Below are 22,762 nucleotides of genomic sequence, written 5' to 3'. Positions count from 1 at the left end.
GATAGATAGATAGATAGATAGAAATAGTCAGATAGATAGATAGATAGAAATAGTCAGATAGATAGATAGATAGATAGATAGATAGATAGAAAGATAGATAGATAGATAGATAGATAGATAGATAGATAGATAGATAGATAGAAATAGTCAGATAGATAGAAATAGATAGACAGATAGATAGATAGATAGATAGAAATAGTCAGATAGATAGATAGATAGATAGATAGATAGATAGATAGATAGATAGATAGATAGATAGGTAGAAATAGTCAGATAGATAGATAGGTAGAAATAGTCAGATAGATAGATAGATAGATAGATAGATAGATAGATAGATAGATAGATAGATAGATAGATAGATAGATAGATAGGTAGAAATAGTCAGATAGATAGATAGATAGAAATAGTCAGATAGATAGATAGAAATAGTCAGATAGACAGATAGATAGATAGATAGAAATAGTCAGATAGACAGACAGATAGATAGAAATAGTCAGATAGATAGAAATAGTCAGATAGATAGATAGATAGATAGATAGATAGATAGATAGATAGATAGAAATAGTCAGATAGATAGATAGATATAGTCAGATAGATAGATAGAAATAGATAGATAGATAGATAGATAGATAGATAGATAGATAGATAGATAGATAGATAGATAGATAGATAGATAGATAGAAATAGTCAGATAGACAGATAGAAAGATAGAAATAGACAGACAGATAGACAGAAATAGACAGATAGATAGATAGAAATAGTCAGATAGACAGACAGATAGATAGAAATAGTCAGATAGATAGATAGAAATAGTCAGATAGACAGATAGATAGATAGATAGATAGATAGATAGATAGATAGATAGATAGATAGATAGATAGATAGATAGATAGATAGATAGATAGAAATAGTCAGATAGATAGATAGATAGACAGATAGATAGAAATAGTCAGATAGATAGATAGATAGATAGAAATAGTCAGATAGATAGATAGATAGAAATAGTCAGATAGATAGATAGAAATAGATAGATAGATAGAAATAGTCAGATAGACAGATAGATAGATAGAAATAGACAGACAGAAATAGACAGATAGATAGAAATAGTCAGATAGATAGATAGAAATAGACAGACAGATAGACAGAAATAGACAGATAGATAGATAGAAATAGTCAGATAGATAGAAATAGTCAGATAGATAGATAGAAATAGTCAGATAGACAGATAGATAGATAGATAGAAATAGTCAGATAGACAGACAGATAGATAGAAATAGTCAGATAGATAGAAATAGTCAGATAGACAGATAGATAGATAGATAGATAGATAGATAGATAGATAGATAGATAGATAGATAGATAGAAATAGTCAGATAGATAGATAGATATAGTCAGATAGATAGATAGAAATAGATAGATAGATAGATAGATAGAAATAGTCAGATAGATAGATAGATAGATAGAAATAGTCAGATAGATAGATAGAAATAGATAGATAGATAGAAATAGTCAGATAGATAGATATAGACAGACAGAAATAGACAGATAGACAGACAGATAGATAGAAATAGTCAGATAGACAGATAGATAGATAGATAGATAGATAGATAGATAGAAATAGTCAGATAGATAGAAATAGTCAGATAGACAGATAGATAGATAGATAGATAGATAGATAGATAGATAGATAGATAGATAGATAGATAGATAGAAATAGTCAGATAGATAGATAGATAGAAATAGTCAGATAGATAGATAGAAATAGATAGATAGATAGAAATAGTCAGATAGACAGATAGATAGATAGAAATAGACAGACAGAAATAGACAGATAGACAGACAGATAGATAGAAATAGTCAGATAGACAGATAGATAGATAGAAATAGTCAGATAGATAGAAATAGTCAGATAGACAGATAGATAGATAGAAATAGTCAGATAGATAGATAGAAATAGTCAGATAGATAGAAATAGTCAGATAGACAGACAGATAGATAGATAGATAGATAGATAGATAGATAGATAGATAGATACATAGATAGATAGATAGATAGATAGAAATAGTCAGATAGATAGATAGATAGAAATAGTCAGATAGATAGAAATAGTCATATAGATAGATAGAAATAGTCAGATAGACAGATAGATAGATAGAAATAGACAGATAGACAGACAGAAATAGATAGACAGACAGATAGATAGAAATAGTCAGATAGACAGACAGATAGATAGATAGATAGATAGATAGATAGATAGATAGATAGGTAGAAATAGTCAGATAGATAGAAATAGTCAGATAGACAGAAAGATAGATAGATAGATAGATAGATAGATAGATAGATAGATAGATAGATAGAAATAGTCAGATAGACAGACAGATAGATAGATAGAAATAGTCAGAAAGACAGATAGATAGATAGAAATAGTCAGATAGATAGAAATAGTCAGATAGACAGATAGATAGATAGATAGATAGATAGATAGATAGAAATAGTCAGATAGATAGATAGATAGATAGAAATAGTCAGATAGATAGATAGAAATAGATAGATAGATAGAAATAGTCAGATAGACAGATAGATAGATAGAAATAGACAGACATAAATAGACAGATAGACAGACAGATAGATAGAAATAGTCAGATAGACAGATAGATAGATAGATAGAAATAGTCAGATAGATAGAAATAGTCAGATAGACAGATAGATAGATAGACAGATAGATAGATAGATAGAAATAGTCAGATAGATAGAAATAGTCAGATAGATAGATAGATAGATAGATAGATAGATAGATAGATAGATAGATAGATAGATAGATAGATAGATAGATAGATAGATAGATAGATAGATACATAGATAGATAGATAGATAGAAATAGTCAGATAGATAGATAGATAGAAATAGTCAGATAGATAGAAATAGTCATATAGATAGATAGAAATAGTCAGATAGACAGATAGATAGATAGAAATAGACAGATAGACAGACAGAAATAGATAGACAGACAGATAGATAGAAATAGTCAGATAGACAGACAGATAGATAGATAGATAGATAGATAGATAGATAGATAGATAGGTAGAAATAGTCAGATAGATAGAAATAGTCAGATAGACAGAAAGATAGATAGATAGATAGATAGATAGATAGATAGATAGAAATAGTCAGATAGACAGACAGATAGATAGATAGAAATAGTCAGAAAGACAGATAGATAGATAGAAATAGTCAGATAGATAGAAATAGTCAGATAGACAGATAGATAGATAGAAATAGTCAGATAGATAGATAGAAATAGATAGATAGATAGAAATAGTCAGATAGACAGATAGATAGATAGAAATAGACAGACATAAATAGACAGATAGACAGACAGATAGATAGAAATAGTCAGATAGACAGATAGATAGATAGATAGAAATAGTCAGATAGATAGAAATAGTCAGATAGACAGATAGATAGATAGACAGATAGATAGATAGATAGAAATAGTCAGATAGATAGAAATAGTCAGATAGACAGATAGACAGATAGATAGATAGAAATAGTCAGATAGATAGATAGAAATAGATAGATAGATAGAAATAGTCAGATAGACAGATAGATTTACATTTACATTTATTCATTTAGCTGACGCTTTTATCCAAAGCGACTTACAATTGCTATACATGTCAGAAGTCGCACGCCTCTGGAGCAACTAGGGGTTAAGTGTCTTGCTCAGGGACACATTGGTGTCTCACAGTGGATTCGAACCCGGTCTCTCACACCAAAGGCATGTGTCTTATCCGTTGCGCCATCACCACCCATAGATAGATAGAAATAGACAGAAATAGACAGATAGATAGATAGAAATAGTCAGATAGACAGATAGATAGATAGATAGAAATAGACAGACAGAAATAGACAGATAGATAGATAGATAGATAGATAGATAGATAGATAGATAGATAGATAGATAGATAGATAGATAGATAGATAGATAGAAATAGTCAGATAGATAGATAGAAATAGATAGACAGATAGATAGATAGAAATAGTCAGATAGATAGAAATAGTCAGATAGATAGATAGATAGATAGATAGAAATAGATAGATAGAAATAGACAGACAGATAGATAGACAGAAATAGACATATAGATAGAAATAGACAGATAGAAATAGTCAGATAGACAGACAGATAGATAGAAATTGATAGATAGATAGATAGATAGATAGATAGATAGATAGATAGATAGATAGATAGATAGAAATAGTCAGATAGACAAACAGATAGATAGATAGAAATAGACAGACAGATAGATAGACAGAAATAGACAGATAGATAGATAGAAATAGTCAGATAGACAGATAGACAGATAGATAGATAGATAGATAGATAGATAGAAATAGTCAGATAGATAGATAGATAGATAGATAGATAGATAGATAGATAGATAGATAGATAGATAGGTAGAAATAGTCAGATAGATAGATAGAAATAGTCAGATAGATAGATATATAGATAGATAGAAATAGTCAGATAGACAGACAGATAGATAGATATATACAGATAGATAGATAGAAATAGATAGATAGATAGAAATAGATATATATATACATATATATATATATATATATATAGACAGATAGATAGATAGATAGATAGATAGATAGATAGATAGATAGATAGATAGATAGAAATAGTCAGATAGATAGATAGATAGATAGATAGATAGATAGATAGATAGATAGGTAGAAATAGTCAGATAGATAGATAGAAATAGTCAGATAGATAGATAGAAATAGTCAGATAGATAGATATATAGATAGATAGAAATAGTCAGATAGACAGACAGATAGATAGATATATACAGATAGATAGATAGAAATAGATAGATAGATAGAAATAGATATATATATATATATATAGATAGACAGATAGATAGATAGAAATAGTCAGATAGACAGACAGATAGATAGATAGATAGATAGATAGATAGATAGATAGATAGATAGAAATAGACAGATAGATAGATAGATAGAAATAGATAGTCAGATAGATAGAAATAGTCAGATAGATAGATAGATAGATAGATAGATAGATAGATAGATAGATAGATAGATAGATAGATAGATAGATAGATAGAAATAGACAGATAGATAGAAATAGACAGACAGATAGATAGAAATAGTCAGATAGATAGACAGATAGATAGATAGAAAGTCAGATAGATGGATAGATAGATAGATAGATAGATAGATAGATAGATAGATAGATAGATAGATAGATAGATAGAAATAGTCAGATAGACAGACAGATAGATAGATAGATAGAAATAGTCAGATAGACAAGACAGATAGATAGAAATAGTCAGTTAGATAGATAGAAATAGATAGATCTATAGATAGATAGATAGATAGAAATAGTCAGATAGACAGACAGATAGATAGATAGATAGAAATAGACAGACAGATAGATAGACAGAAATAGACATATAGATAGAAATAGACAGATAGATAGATAGAAATAGTCAGATAGATAGATCGAAATAGTCAGATAGATAGATATATAGATAGATAGATAGAAATAGTCAGATAGACAGACAGATAGATAGATATATACAGATAGATAGATAGAAATAGATATATATATAGATAGACAGATAGATAGATAGAAATAGTCAGATAGACAGACATATAGATAGATAGATAGATAGATAGATAGATAGATAGATAGATAGATAGATAGATAGATAGATAGAAATAGACAGATAGATAGATAGATAGAAATAGATAGATAGATAGACAGATAGATAGAAATAGTCAGATAGATAGATAGACAGATGGATAGATAGAAATAGTCAGATAGACAGACATATAGATAGATAGATAGATAGAAATAGACAGATAGATAGATATATACAGATAGATAGATAGAAATAGATAGATAGATAGAAATAGATATATATATATATAGATAGACAGATAGATAGATAGAAATAGTCAGATAGACAGACATATAGATAGATAGATAGATAGAAATAGACAGATAGATAGATAGAAATAGATAGATAGATAGACAGATAGATAGATAGAAATAGTCAGATAGATAGATAGTCAGATAGATAGATAGACAGATAGATAGATAGAAATAGTCAGATAGACAGAGATAGATAGATAGAAATAGTCAGAAAGACAGATAGAAAGACAGATAGATAGAAATAGTCAGATAGATAGAAATAGTCAGAAGATAGATAGACAGACAGATAGATAGAAATAGTTAGATAGATAGAAATAGTCAGAAGATAGATAGATAGACACTGAAACCTGGTGTCGAAAGGATGCACTTACCTACTGTCCCTCAGGCTACTATGAAGTAATTGTACCCTCAGTTAAATTAAGTACAGTCCACCGTGGACGAGACTCGGGAGGAATTTTGGTGTGGTACAGGGAAGCTCTGGCCAAACACATTTCTATTATTACACTAAGTAAATTTCATTGCTGGTTAAAACTAAACAATCGAATTGGCATTTCAAGCACTGACACTTATCTTTGTGCCATCTACATTCCTCCAGCAGAATCCCCTTACTATGATGATGAATATCTGAACAACATCCACACAGAGATCAGCCGTTTCCAGGCCCAGGGAAACGTGCTACTGTGTGGAGACTTTAACGCAAGAACTGGATCTGAACCTGATAACATAGATCCAAAGGGCAATGAACATGTCTTTGGCCAAAACCCCCTGAGTCTCACAAAAAACCTCCCATCAAGAAACAATCTTGACCAAACCGTAAATAAAAACGGTAGAGAATTAGTGCAGCTCTGCCGAGCCTCAGGCCTGTACATACTTAATGGCAGCATCAGAGGGGACTCTTTAGGGAGGTTCACGTGTTGTTCAGGTCTTGGAGCTAGTGTAGTGGACTATACCATCACTGACATGGACCCCTCCTCATTCAGTGCATTCACTGTCAAACAACAAACTCCACTGTCTGACCATAACAAATTAACATTTATATTAAAACACATCACTCACTAACACAAAACATACCCGAAACCTGTCAAATGTATCAAATCCAACCAGGATACAGATGGGCTTCAGACAGCACAGACAAATTTATTCAAGCCCTCAATTCTGAAGAAATGAAAAATCTAATCACTACATTTATTAACAAAAAATTTGAAACAACTAAAGATGGTGTTAATTTGGCTATAAATGAAATCAATTACATATATAAAAAAGCAGCTTGCAAAACTGAGTTGAAAAAGAAAATAATTTTTTTTAGTAAAAATACATCAAAAGATGAAAAATGGTTTGACTCAGACTGCAAAACATTAAGAAAAGAACTTAGAAAATTATCAAATATGAAACAAAGAACCAAACAACGCTGACATAAGAACTGAATACTGTTCAAGATTAAAACAATACAAAGACACTATCAGAGCAAAAAAGAAACACCATCTGACCAAAAGTTTACAAGAAATAGAACATTCAATAAATTAGTGTTGTCACGATACTGGAATTTCTAACTTCGATACGATACCTTGAAAAATATCGATACTCGATACCATTTTCGATACCACGGAGAAAAAAACTGCCACAATATTAAGGGGGTAATTTTTTTAATTTAAAGATAAATGTAACAAGTCGAGAACATGCGGTATATTTTACATGAACAAAAAATGTCTTGAGGTACTGCATTTGTTGATTTATTTATTAATCTTTTATTAATCTTAGTTAAATGTTAATTGAAACTAACGTTTACTAATACATGTACTAATTAAAATCCAAAGTTCTATTTGTTGATATTCTCATTTGCTTCATAACCAAAATATTTCCAGATATAGGGCCCTATGAAATCAGTTTAATTTTTCCCCAAATTCCGTAAAATTTTTTTCTACATTCATTTTTTTCCATTTTAATTTTTCTGGATTCCGTTTTTTTCCGTTTGAATTTTTCTGGACTCTTTTTAATGGTCAAATTAAATGCTATTAATCTAAAAGCATGTCTAATTCATTAAAATCATGAAAATTATACAATTTAACATTTAATTTATTAAAAGTGTAACAAAAATGACACGTTTAGGGCCGTATGAAATGTTTTATTTTTTTCTCACCTTATGTTTTATTGTTACCAAATTTGGTAACAATAAAAGTGTTTTAGCATGTCTATTATTTGAATGCATACAAACTATTTTTATTTATTCTTACAGTAGCCTTATGAAATGTGTTTTCCCCCTCAGAAATTCTGTGTTGTGTATTTAAATTTTACTGGATATCAGATGAAGGCATAAAACAATTTTAATTCATTTATATTTGAATTAATGAAAATTAAACATTTACATTTTTGGCAAATGAAGGGGATTTACTATTAAAATTTAAATATTTTGTGATTTATTTCTTTAAAAAAATTAACAGTAGTACTAAGTAGTAGTATGATGTACATTCTACTAAATAATAGTAATATAGCCTATTTCTGGCACACGGTCTTTAATAGGCTACGTTAAACCTAACTTTTATTTTGACGGGTTGCCGTGAATACTTCTAAAGTTCTGTGTGTGTATGATATTATGCTAGTTTTACTCAAAGTAAATGGTAAAATGCTCGTAAAGTGCCTTTCAGATCAGTTCTGGAGATATTGTTGATGTATTTATGTCCTCATTGAGACGGCAGACGCTGAAATGACCGCAAGCGCCACATTAGTAAACAAAACCGCACGTGCAGCACATTCACACAGAGACGCGCAGAACATGCAGGATTCATATTTAAATCCACTTTTGCAGCCTAATATTTACAGATACTAGTCCATATCGCGATTTGATTTAAGTGTAATGACCTACTTTTGATTAATTCATCCACACTTTGACAAATTCCATGGCATTCCGTATTAAACTGTAAATTCCGTGTTTATGACTGGATTCCGTGGCGTTCTCTGCATCGCGGAGATCATAGATCCCTACAGATAGCGCTCCTGCTGTGTTCTTTAACAACCAGAGCAGTCATCTTTCTATTCACTTCACTTTTGCTATTTAACCAGAGCGAAGGAGACGAGTGCGGTCACGTGTGGTGCTTGTCCACGCGCCTTTGGAGAGAAGTGAAAGTGACAGCTCGGCTAGTATCGGTGTATCGATACTTCGGGAAATTAATATTGGTACCGTTCAGATATTTCAGTATCGATATTTATCGAAATATCGATATTTTTGACAACACTACAATAAATCATAATCAGTTCTGGGATATGTGGAATAATCTGAGCACAACAAAACCACAAGACCTACCAATACAAGACGGAAACATTTGGACAAAACATTTTGAAAATTTATATAAAGAAATCCCTCCAAAACAACTCATTAACAATTCTGATCAGATCAAACAAAGTCTACAAACTTATGAAAACATAATTAAAAATAATCAAAACCCTCTCGACTTCCCAATTACACATGAAGAATTGATGAAAAAACTCAAAAGCCAAAAATGTAAGAAATCTTGTGGCCCTGACAGCATTCTGGGTGAAATGCTGAAACACAGCACACCTGAGCTTCAGACAGCTGTGCTCAAATTATTCAATCTTGTACTTAGTTCAGGCTGTTTTCCTAACATCTGGAGCCAGGGACTTATTACCCCTATTCACAAGAGTGGAGACAAATTGGACCCTAATAATAGATAGATAGATAGAAATAGATAGATAGATAGATAGATAGATAGATAGATAGATAGATAGATAGATAGATAGATAGATAGATAGATAGAAATAGTCAGATAGATAGATAGATAGATAGATAGATAGATAGATAGATAGATAGATAGATAGATAAATAGATAGAAATAGTCAGATAGACAGACAGATAGATAGAAATAGTCAGATAGATAGATAGATAGATAGATAGATAGATAGATAGATAGATAGATAGATAGATAGATAGATAGATAGATAGATAGATAGAAATAGTCAGATAGACAGACAGATAGATAGATAGAAATAGTCAGATAGACAGACAGATAGATAGAAATAGTCAGATAGATAGAAATAGTCAGATAGACAGATAGACAGACAGATAGATAGATAGATAGATAGATAGATAGATAGATAGATAGATAGATAGATAGATAGATAGAAATAGTCAGATAGACAGACAGATAGATAGAAATAGTCAGATAGATAGATAGAAATAGACAGATAGATAGATAGATAGATAGATAGATAGATAGATAGATAGATAGATAGATAGATAGATAGATAGATAGATAGATAGAAATAGTCAGATAGATAGACAGACAGACAGACAAACAGACAGGTAGATAGATAGACAGACAGACAGACAGACAGACAGACAGATAGATAGATAGATAGATAGATAGATAGATAGATAGATAGATAGATAGATAGATAGATAGATAGATAGATAGATAGATAGATAGATAGATAGATAGAAATAGTCAGATAGACAGACAGACAGACAGACAAACAGACAGGTAGATAGATAGACAGACAGATAGATAAATAGATAGATAGATAGATAGATAGATAGATAGATAGATAGATAGATAGATAGATAGATAGATAGATAGATAGATAGATTCCCATTGATTATAAATCTACAAAACGCTCAAATTCTGGATGCATCTAAAATCAAGTCCTAGAGAATCGCTACATTTTAAAGCACTACAAACCCAAGAACTGAACCCAGAAAAGAGTCCACTCAGTCAGCTGCTTCTGAGACTTACTAACCTGACTAACTCTACTAACACTAAGCAGTCTCAGACCAGCACTGCTTCTCACCCAAACATCAAAATAAATCAGATTATCAAACAATCTAAACATATATATCTGGAACATTGAGATCACGAAACCAAAACACAAAGTAAATTACAACTCTATCGAACTATAAAATTAAAATATGAATTAGAAGAATATCTCCAGAGTAAGTACAGGCTCAGTGAGCACAGACTAGCCATCGAGACCGGCAGACACAGAAAGAGCTGCTTACCCAGAGAGCAAAGAGTGTGTGTTCACTGTGAGACAGGAGAGATCGAGACAGAGACACACTTCCTACTTCACTGTTACCAATTTAAATCAATCAGAGACATATACATCAACAAATTCACAAACATCATGAAGAACTTTACAGCCATGACTGAAGAGGAACAAATAAAGATAATACTCGGAGAGGGACAGACAGCAGCACTGGCTGCGAGATACGTATGTGTGTGCCACAGCCTGAGAGACAGCAGGTGAACGTGTGTGTGTGTGTGTGTGTGTGTGTGTGTGTGCTACAGCCTGAGAGACAGCAGGTGAACGTGTGTGTGTGTGTGTGTGTGTGCCACAGCCTGAGAGACAGCAGGTGAACGTGTGTGTGTGTGTGTGTGTGTGTGCTACAGCCTGAGAGACAGCAGGTGAACGTGTGTGTGTGTGTGTGTGTGTGTGTGTGTGTGTGCTACAGCCTGAGAGACAGCAGGTGAACGTGTGTGTGTGTGTGTGTGTGTGTGTGTGCCACAGCCTGAGAGACAGCAGGTGAACGTGTGTGTGTGTGTGTGTGTGTGTGTGTGCTACAGCCTGAGAGACAGCAGGTGAACGTGTGTGTGTGTGTGTGTGTGTGTGTGTGTGTGCCACAGCCTGAGAGACAGCAGGTGAACGTGTATGTGTGTTTGTGCTACAGTCTGAGAGACAACAGGTGAACGTGTGTAATGTATGTATTATGTCTGACCTCAGTGTGTTTCCCTACTGTCTACCACAGTGACCCTCAGCCTGTGTGTGTTTATATGTTAAACACTGTGGTATGAAATGTTCACACAAGTTCTTATTTGTTCAAATGTTTATTTAAGTTTATATTGTTATAATGTTTTAATTCTGTTATTTTGATATTTTCATTGTTATTATATTTCAAGCTTTGGCAATATTGTATTTTTTACAGTCATGCCAATAAAGCAATATTGAATTGAATTGAATTGAACTGAATTGAATTGAATTGAGAAGGGGCTCCTAAGGGCCTGCTTGTGTGTGTGTGTGTGTGTGCGCGCGTGTGTGTGTGAGTTAGAGAAAGAGAGAGAGAGAGAGAGAGAGAAGGGGTTCCTAAGGGCCTGCTTGTGTGTGTGTGTGTGTGTGTGTGTGTGTGTGTGTGTGTGAGTTACAGAGAGAGAGAGAGAAGGGGTTCCTAAGGGCCTGCTTGTGTGTGTATGTGTGTGAGTGTGTGTGTGTGTGAGAGAGAATGTTTATGTGGTTTATGGGGACACAAATTTGTATAATCACATGGGTATGACAGAGGTATTACAATATGAAGGTGGTTTATGAGGACACTGCCTATGTCCCCGTAATTCAAAAGGCTTAAAAAACATACTAAATGGTGTTTTTTTGAAAATCTAAAAATGCACAAAGTCTCCTGTGAGGGCTAAGTTTAGGTGTAGGGTTGGTGTAGGGCAATAGCACACACAGTTTGTTCAAACCAACAAGAGTGTGTGTGTGTGTGTGTGTGTGTGAGAAAGTGACAGTTGAGATTCAAATTCACGAACATTCCGTCATTGTAAGTCAATAGGACTTTTTTCCCCGCTTTTTCGTCTGCTGTGTGAACATCGTAGCATTTCAGTAAGTTGGCTTTCTCAAGATATCTTTCTCAAGCCAACTGTAATGATTCACTATTACTGATGTAATAGTTTAAACATGTTTGTATTGGTGTGAGTAAATAACTGAAAGTAAAGTAAGTGTAAAGTAAAGCGACGTGTTGCTTGTCAAAGTAAAAACACACAAGAGACAGAGACATTGATCATGTGATGCTGGACGACTGTGAGCTGAAGCTGGAATCTGCTCTGATTTTACCAACGTTTTCCTACAATCTGACCAAATCTATTTCAAACTGTAATGATTGACTATTACTGATGTAATTAATAAAGCAGCTGTTGCTGTATAAAGCTCTGACAGTGTGCTTCTGTTCTCTTTCCTCCTTTGTGTTAAACATTTTTATCAACTTCACATTTCATTCAGACACAAACACTTTGAAATAAAGCTTGATGATAATTTGATAAACTCTTTTTACAAATATTTGAAAGTATATATTTATTCACATATCAGAGGTAAATGAATCTCTTTAAAATCACAAAGTGAAGTTTACTCACATCAGTTCACAGTTTGAGTCTCGTAGCACATCAATGAGCTGCTGCTTTGAGTCTCCAATCATATTATTACTCAGATTAAGCTGTTTTAGAAACTGCAGTGCTTTTGTGTTCGTCAAAGACTGAGTTAAAGAAGAAACATCTGTAATGCCACAGTCATAAAGACTAGAAAGAGACAAACAGAGGAAGAGAGATCATCTTACAGACAAATCATTAAGCTGAAGAATTTTACACAAATATAATGTGAACTTAGACTCATCATGAGATATTGAGTATAAAGTGTTTTGCTTTAAACTATTGAAGTGATTTTCATCATTTTATTCTTGTATGTGAATGTTGCTGACCTCAGTCTCTCCAGTTTACAGCGTGAATCCTTCAGTACGTCACATAAGAGATTCACTCCTGTGTTTTTTATTTGATTCCTGCTCAGCTCCAGTTCTCTCAGGTGTGATGGGTTTGATTTCAGAGCTGAAGTCAGGATGAGACACTGTTTCTCTGTGATACTGCAATAAGACAGACTGAAGACAGAAAGAGAAAAGACAATGAATCAGATCCATGTAAAGTTTGTGTGAATAAATACACCATAAGCAAATGCCATAGTAAAATAAATTAATTCATTACACGTCATTACGCTTATTTAATTTTACTAAAAGAAAGTTTTTTTTGTACCACAAAACAAGACAAAAGTGTAGGATATTGTAACCCACATATTATCTTTATTTTAGCTTTTAGGGAATCACTCTTAAGATGATTATATGATTTATATGATTAATTGCTATTAATCAGAATGTCCAACTTATACCAGGTTAACGATACCTTATTAACGACTTGTCCAGCAAGTATTAATATCAGCACGTTATTTCTTAACCACTTGTTTATCTTATTCGCTGGCCAACGATAAAACAACCCAAATAGTTAACTTTAGTTATCAAGCTCAGGAGCGTAGGTAACGCAATCTTTTGGCAAATAATTACGATTTGCAAAATCACATAGCACAGACAAGAGATTTCTTAATATAATCAAAGTTTATTTACTACTCTAACACAATACTAACTAGACAACACAAAACAGACGATTTAAACAGACATACATACAGGTAATGAGTTGTTTTGATCTGAAGAGAGTCTTAGGTTCTAATGCTCGTTTCAACCTGAGGGAAATCACACGCAGGAACTCTTTTATCCTTACTCTTAACAGATAGATATCACCAGTTTCTGCCGATTTAAGAGATGTTATCTTACTGTCTTTTGCTTTCAGTTGTTTCCGATCGAGCTCAGTCTTTTCTTGGTTGAAGAAGTCTCAGCTTCAACTTTGCTCTCAGTCGAGGTGAGTTCTTTCCGGGTCCGAGACGGACCGTGCGCGGATTGGCGGCTTGGGAGGTCGTCGTCACGGGGTACTCTTCAGTGGTTGGTTGGCTTCGTGCTGACTCGATGACGCTCTCAGGAAGTCTTTCTAGTTCTTAGCTTCAGATGTTAGTTTCTCTCAAAGTTTAACTGAGTCTTGGTCTCAGTTGCAATGCTCCACCGTGATGTTAGTGGCCAGAAGCGCTCTGCAGCGCGTGAGCAGAACAAGAGACGAGCAAGTGAGCCTGGGCTCCTCTTTTCAGTTTTCAACAACAACCGAACTTTCACGGTTGTGCATCTGGGTTTTAACGAGCCGTTTTGGGATCCGCTCACGGGCGCCTGATCCAATCTGATTCTTCCTGTGGGGCGTTTGATCCAATCGCAAGTGTTTCTGTGGGGCGGAGCCCCTCCCTGCACAGCTGCGTGTTTTTCTATGCATGCATTGTCCATTCATTTATTTTATCACATTAAGAACTTATCGACAGCAGATTCCTATTCATATTATGATCATACCTTGCAGAGAAAAGATAATTCTCATTCACCATATTGTTACCCGTGATATCAGCTTTTATCCGAAACCAAACACTTATATTTTTGATATGCACAAAAATACATATATCCTTTGTATTCATTACGTGGTTAAAGCCATAGATGAAACAATCCTTAATTCTCAATAACCACATCAAGCATGTGAACTGAACATCTAGTGATCAGTTAAGTTATACATTCTGGAAAAAGATTACCATAAGTTCAAAATAACACAACAAGCTTATAAATGTCACAAACAAAAACATTCTTCATATGAGTTATAACTATATTGTCTATAGTGTTTTCGTTTTCGAGTATAATTTGTTTCAGTAGCAGAAACTAGTATAACTTTGTCACGGTTCGCTCATTCACTGTTTCCTTCTCGTCCTGTACCATGTGCGTTTGTTGTGTGTGTGTGTGGGTGTGGTCGAGCTGTCACCGATCATCAGCGACGCAGCTGTGCCTCGTTACGAGGCCAGCTGCAGCTCGTCACCACACCGCTTAAATACTCATCTGTTTTTCCTGTCCTTTGTCAGATCGTTGTGGATGTTTCCCGTGCTGTCTTTGCTTTGGTCCAGTACTTCGCCGTTGCCGTCTGATGTTCCTGTCGTTGTCCCGCGTTGGTTGTTCTGTGTTCCTCGTCTGCCTGGATTATTCATCACCCACACGGACCCGACTCTTCACCTCACCACCCTCCAGCTTAGCCCATCCGGTTCCTGCGTCACTCAGCCCTGCAACATCTCTGTCTGTGTTTCCATCCCGCTACAATAAACTGTTTCATTTTTAACCGCGATTGCTTCCTCTTCATTACATCATGACAGAACGATCTGACCTCCCCATGGAAGCAGCGGGTGCCACTGCCACGGCGCTGGAGAGCTTCATCGCCAGGAGCAGTAAGCGGATGGATTCACAGGAGGCGAGCCTGAATAGTGTGGGTTGCGCTATTCAGGTTCTAGTGACGCAGGTGTCCCGAGCTCACCCAGCAACTCCAGCAGCTACGAGTTCCCACTGCGTCACCCACACCGTCAGTTCCCCTCATCCCTGTGGAGGTTCCCCTCCAACCAGAGCCCCGCCTGCCCGTTCCCGAACATTACGGTGGTGAACCCAGGTTTTGCAGAGCCTTTCTGAATCGGTGCTCGATGCACTTCACCCTCCAGCCACGCACCTATTGCACGGAGAGGAGCAAGGTGGCTTTTGTGTTGGCTCTGCTTACGGGAAGGGCGGCACTCTGGGGAACGGCGGTGTGGGAGAATCAAGAGCCGTGCTGCACCTCGTTCCAGGCACTATCGGTGGAAATGAAGCGAGTATTCGATCGTGCCGTCGCCGGTAGAGAGGCGGCCAGAATGCTCGCCGATCTCCGCCAGGGTGAATCATCTGTGTCTGACTATTCTATCAAGTTCCGCACCCTGGCGGCGGAGTGCCGCTGGAACGAGGAGGTGCAGTGGGACATGTTCCTGCATGGGCTGGCTGACCACGTCCAGAAAGAGATCTACGCCCTGGACCTCCCCACCACGCTCAACGGACTTATCAACCTGGCCTTAAGGGTGGACGCACGGCTCGCCAGGGTCGAACGACGCGTCCAGGCCACCCGAGTCCCTGGTGGGTCGGAGAGTCAGCAGGGTAGCGATGGGGACGCGGTCAGTCCCGTCTACGATCACGAACCCATGCAGGTAGGGCAGGCTCGGCTTTCCCGGGAGGAGAAGGAAAGGCGGAGATCCCAGGGACTATGTCTGTATTGTGGTAGGGCAGGACACTTCTTGAACAGATGCCCGGTAAAAGACCAAGCCCGATAGTAAGTGTGAGGCTACTATCGGGTGGGATCTCCGCAGGAAAGACCTCACCCACGTCATCTACCCTCCTGCCGGTAAGACTGAGATGGGCTACCCATTTTTTCAACTGTCAAGCTCTTCTGGATTCCGGGGCTGAGGGTAACTTTTTGGATATTGCACTTGCACACAAGCTTCAGATCCCCACAAGACCCCTCACTCACAGTATTTCCGTTCACGCCCTCAGTGGCCAGGAACTGCCCACCATTACCACTGTCACTGAACCTGTCACATTAATCACTTCAGGCAATCACACTGAAAGCATTTCTTTCATGATCATGGACTCCCCTCTTGCCCCCATCGTCCTCGGACACCCCTGGCTCATTTCCCATAACCCCAAGATTGACTGGAACTTAAACACCATTTTAGCCTGGAGTGATCATTGTCATAAGTCCTGTCTTGTGTCTGCCTGTCCATCTGTGTCTGTTTCTGTTTTTCAGGAGGAGGCAGTGGATTTGTCAAACGTGCCTTCGGAGTATCAGGACCTGAGGGAAGTGTTCAGTAAGTCTCGAGCAGCTTCTCTTCCTCCGCATCGTCCCTACGACTGTGCTATAGATTTACTGCCAGGTATGTCTCCGCCTAAGGGCAAATTATATTCGCTTTCTGTCCCAGAAAGGGAGGCTATGGAGAAATATATTTCTGATTCCCTAGCTTCCGGATTCATCCGCCCTTCCTCTTCTCCAGCGGGGGCGGGATTCTTTTTTGTGGGGAAGAAGGACGGATCCCTGCGCCCTTGCATTGATTACCGAGGGTTGAACAACATCACGGTAAAGAATACCTATCCTTTGCCGTTGATGTCTTCAGCCTTCGAGAGGTTGCAGGGAGCGTCCGTCTTCACGAAATTGGATTTACGTAATGCTTATCATTTGGTCCGCATCAGGAAGGGGGATGAGTGGAAGACTGCTTTTAACACCCCTAGGGGGCACTTTGAATACTTGGTCATGCCCTTCGGGCTGTCCAACTCCCCAGCAGTCTTCCAGGCACTCGTCAATGACGTGCTGCGAGATATGGTTGATCAGTTCATATATGTTTACCTGGATGACATATTGATTTTTTCTTCATCTCTCCAGGAGCACTTGCAGCACTTCCGGCGAGTGCTTCAGAGGTTGCTAGAGAATGGGCTTTTTGTCAAGGCGGAGAAATGCGCGTTTCATGCACAGTCTGTTCCGTTTCTAGGGTACATTGTGTCGTCCGAGGGAGTGCGCATGGACCCTGACAAGGTTAAGGCCGTGGTGGAGTGGCCAAATCCAGATTCCCGTAAGGCCCTACAGAGGTTTCTGGGCTTCGCCAACTTCTACCGGCGTTTCATTCGCAATTTCAGCCAACTAGCCGCGCCTCTGACAGCTTTGACCTCCCCCAGAACTACGTTCAGGTGGTCTAACGCTGCCGAGGCAGCGTTTACCAAACTGAAGGGCCGCTTTGTTTCAGCCCCCATCCTTATAGCCCCTGATCCCTCATGTCAGTTTGTGGTGGAGGTCGACGCATCAGAGGTGGGGGTAGGCGCAGTTCTGTCCCAGCGTTCTTCCGCGGACGACAAGATGCATCCCTGCGCGTTTTTTCCCCATCGTTTATCGCCAGCCGAACGCAATTATGACATTGGTAACAGAGAGTTGTTGGCAGTCAAGTTAGCGTTGGAGGAGTGGCGTCACTGGTTGGAGGGGTCGGGGGTACCTTTTATCGTCTGGACCGATCATAAGAACTTAGAATATATCAGAACTGCCAAAAGATTGAATTCCAGGCAGGCTCGGTGGGCAATTTTTTTCGGTCGCTTTGATTTTTCTCTCTCGTACCGCCCGGGTTCCAAGAACATCAAACCCGACTCTTTATCTCGTATTTTTGACCATTCCGAACGCCCGTCTACTCCCGAGTGTATTTTACCCGAGACTCTTTTCGTCTCCACACTCACATGGGAGGTCGAATCGAGGGTCAAGACGGCCCTAGAAGGGGTAACGCCTCCGCCCGCTTGCCCACCGAACCGTTTATTTGTGCCAGAGGAATTAAGGTCCGACGTTATCCAGTGGGGGCATTGCTCCAACGTGGCTTGTCATCCAGGAGTTAATCGCACCAGCTTTTTGGTTAAGCAACGATTCTGGTGGCCTCGCATGGCTCGCGACATTCACAGTTTTGTGTTGGCTTGCTCGGTTTGTGCCATCGGTAAGACTTCCAATCGACCCCCGGATGGGTTGCTCCAACCGCTGCCTGTCCCTTCGAGACCCTGGTCCCACATTGCGCTAGATTTTGTTACCGCCCTCCCGCCCTCTCAGGGCAACACGGTTGTTTTGACCGTGGTGGACCGGTTCTCGAAGGCGGCCCATTTCATCCCCTTGCCCAAATTACCCTCAGCCAAGGAGACAGCGGTAACTGTCGTAGACCCCGTCTTTCGCTTACATGGCCTCCCGATAGACGTGGTCTCCGACAGGGGTCCCCAATTTGTGTCCAAATTTTGGCAAGAGTTCTGTAGACTGCTGGGGGCGACTGTCAGTCTTTCCTCCGGGTTTCACCCCCAGAGCAATGGCCAGACCAAGAGAGCCAACCAAGATTTGGAGAGAGTGTTGCGATGTCTAGTCTCCAAGAATCCTTCCTCTTGGAGCCAGCAACTGTCTATGGTGGAGTACGCCCACAATGCATTACCAGTGTTACCCACGGGCCTGTCTCCGTTTGAGTGTAGTTTAGGTTACCAGCCACCTATCTTTCCCAGTCTGGAATCCGAGGTCGCGGTTCCCTCCGCTCACGCCTTTGTCCAGAGGTGTCATCGCACTTGGACGAGAGCCCGTGAGACTCTACTCCAAGTGGGATCGCGCACCAAGGCTAAAGCCGATCGCCACCGGTCTAAGCTTCCCGTCTACGTCGTGGGTCAAAAAGTGTGGCTTTCTTCTAAGAACATTCCTCTCCGCTCCATCTCCAATAAGCTTGCTCCCAAATTCATTGGCCCGTTCACTGTCACCAAGATCATTAGTCCGGTGACAGTCCGCCTCAAACTTCCTCCAGTGTACAGGAGAATTCACCCCGCCTTCCATGTATCCAAAATCAAACCCGTGTTTCATTCACCTTTTAATCCGCCAGTCCCGGTTCCCCCCCGCCGCGACTCGTAGACTGGGAACCCACTTATTCGGTAAATCGTATACTGGACTCTAGACAGAGGGGACGCGGATTCCAGTACTTGGTGGACTGGGAGGGTTACGGTCCAGAGGAGAGAAGTTGGGTACCTGCGAGAGACATACTGGATCACTCCCTGATCGATGATTACAATCGCCAGGTAGGAGAACCTGGGAACGCCAGGAGGCGTTCTTAGGGGAAGGGGTACTGTCACGGTTCGCTCATTCACTGTTTCCTTCTCGTCCTGTACCATGTGCGTTTGTTGTGTGTGTGTGTGGGTGTGGTCGAGCTGTCACCGATCATCAGCGACGCAGCTGTGCCTCGTTACGAGGCCAGCTGCAGCTCGTCACCACACCGCTTAAATACTCATCTGTTTTTCCTGTCCTTTGTCAGATCGTTGTGGATGTTTCCCGTGCTGTCTTTGCTTTGGTCCAGTTATCGTGTCTTCGCCGTTGCCGTCTGATGTTCCTGTCGTTGTCCCGCGTTGGTTGTTCTGTGTTCCTCGTCTGCCTGGATTATTCATCACCCACACGGACCCGACTCTTCACCTCACCACCCTCCAGCTTAGCCCATCCGGTTCCTGCGTCACTCAGCCCTGCAACATCTCTGTCTGTGTTTCCATCCCGCTACAATAAACTGTTTCATTTTTAACCGCGATTGCTTCCTCTTCATTACATCATGACAAACTTTGTTCCCTTTTAAACACACATATCCTTAAGGTGTGGCTCTCTCTTTGTCTGTTTTAGAGAGCGCAACAGAAAAGGTGCGTTCCTTTCTTGGGCGAAACGCGAGGTCATAATGTCACTTCTTTTGGAAAGTCTGGAGTTGTCTTTGGTTCGAGTCGGCTGTAAAAACGTCATCTTCAGCTGATACCACCCTTGAATTACTGCGTGACCGTCAGGGAGTATTGAGGGAGTCCGTGTTAGAACCTTTTTTTCCTTCAGACGACGCAGTCTTTATTTATGATAAAACCAGCCAAGCGCTTAAAATTGTATTCTCGAAATACATCCAGATGTTACTCTTCCATATATCCCGGGTTTATGGTCTCAGGAGATTAGGCAGTTAATTCCAGAAGACGCCAGCCTGTCTGGGAATTGGGTATGTTTTTGAAAATAGGTGTGTGTGCTTCGGTCAGGGACCCAAGCCTTACAAAAGGGTAAATTTTTCAAAATTGAGGTTTATGCATCATCTGAATAAATAATATTTCCATTGATGTATGGTTTGTTAGGATCGGACAATATTTGGCTGAGAGACAACTATTTGAAAATCTGGAATCTGAGGGTGCAACAAAATCTATATATTGAGAAAATCACCTTTAAAGTTGTTAAAATGAAGTTCTTAGCAATGCATATTACAAATCAAAAATTAAGTTTTGATATATTTATGGTAGGAAATTTACAAAATATCTTCATGGAACATGATCTTTACTTAATATCCTAATGATTTTTGGCATAATAGAAAAATCAATAATGTTGACCCATACACTGTATTTTTGGCTATTGCTACAAATATACCCCAGCGACTTAAGACTGCTTTTGTGCTCCAGGGTCACATTTGTCAAACAAAATCTTATGTGGGAACAAATGATTATTTAGTTTGGGTTAGCTCAACTTTAGTAGGGTACAACAGGGCTAAAGGCACACCTTCAGAAAAAAATGTGCTTTTCACTGCACCTAAAATGTATAATTGCAGAAAAAATAAATATACGTTTGTATTGAACAATAATGGAGCAAAATATTCGGTGTGAAAAAAATCATACAAGTGGTTTATTTAGTTTAAAATCTTATAAATGTATGAGGTGGGAAGGGGGGCTTTTACCCCCCACACAGGGCAAAAGACACACGGTATTGATATACATTAGCTAAAATAATGCTTTTTAAATAATGTCTAAGTTAATAGTTGTTCAAAACAATCACTTTAGCAAAGTTTGTACTATTTTCCGCTAATTTTGAAAAATAAAAGATTTTTTGTTCAATAAATATACTTTCATGTTTATTATACTTTGTTAATATAAAAAAATATATATTTTAAAATACAGAAACAAAATGTAAAAAAGTAAAGATTCTGAAAGCATTGAAGGAGATCCCATTTAATATAGATTTACAGTAGAAACAACAAATCATATTTATTATATGATTAATATCATGTTTTTAAATATGATGGTTTCATTCTAAACATGGTGTTTATCTCTAATATGGACACCCAATATAATATATGATATTTACCATCTGAATCTAATCATGTCGTGTCAACAAACGAAAAAGTCAGCCATCTATTAATTATCATGTTAATTACTGCGCCTTTAGCCCCGACAGCAGGGGCGCTTGTTACCCCAAATACCATACTTCTACATATTCTTTCGTTATTAAAAACTGTAGCTTTAATTATTTTAAACAAAACTGGGTAACACTTTATTTTAAGGTGTCCTTGTTAAACATATCTGTGATGCAGTGGACCCTTGCAGATCTACTGTGGGACGTTTTAGGTCCGGAAAAACAGGCTCCCTTCTTATAGGCCAGGCTCCACCCCCTACCCGGAGGGTACCATTATCAGGTAAGTATTTAATCTTATAATCTCATTTTTAAATCATAAGCTTCATGTAAAACATCAATCACATTATGAAACACAAAAACTAATACACCATTATTAACACGTATTAATAACACAAATCATCAACATTTACTCTCCACAGAAAAGACGACACAGTCCCCTCCACAAAAACGGTTTTGTCAGACTACAATCGCATTACGCGGCGCAGCTGTGACGTCATAAGCGGCCGCCGCTCGATCGTTTGGTTTCGCCGGCGCAACATGGGAGTCCGACTACTTCGCGCACACACACACACACACACACACACACACACACACGAGACAAAATGAACTA

The 22,762-nt window shown here is 38.1% G+C and overlaps 1 protein-coding gene and 1 long non-coding RNA gene across 2 annotated transcripts in view; one reads left to right on the top strand and one right to left on the bottom strand.

Moving 5' to 3' along the window:
- LOC306867355 overlaps positions 1 to 22,762 on the top strand; it is a 1,261,287-nt gene that overhangs the window by 682,505 nt on the left and 556,020 nt on the right. The window lies entirely within an intron of this gene.
- Positions 1 to 22,762, bottom strand: part of LOC306867163 (ribonuclease inhibitor-like) — a 228,849-nt gene that overhangs the window by 182,932 nt on the left and 23,155 nt on the right. Inside the window, exons 4-5 of the mRNA XM_079412730.1 lie at positions 13,431 to 13,604; positions 13,090 to 13,251 (exon numbers count right to left, since the gene is read on the bottom strand). Coding sequence (XP_079268856.1) covers positions 13,090 to 13,251; positions 13,431 to 13,604 — 336 coding nt within the window. The remainder of the gene's footprint in view (positions 1 to 13,089; positions 13,252 to 13,430; positions 13,605 to 22,762) is intronic.

This window comes from Barbus barbus (assembly GCF_936440315.1).
Source record: "Barbus barbus genome assembly, chromosome: 4".
Lineage (NCBI taxonomy): Eukaryota > Metazoa > Chordata > Actinopteri > Cypriniformes > Cyprinidae > Barbus > Barbus barbus.
The sequence above is the reverse complement of the archived record's forward strand: the minus strand, read 5'-3'. Positions and strand labels throughout refer to the sequence as shown.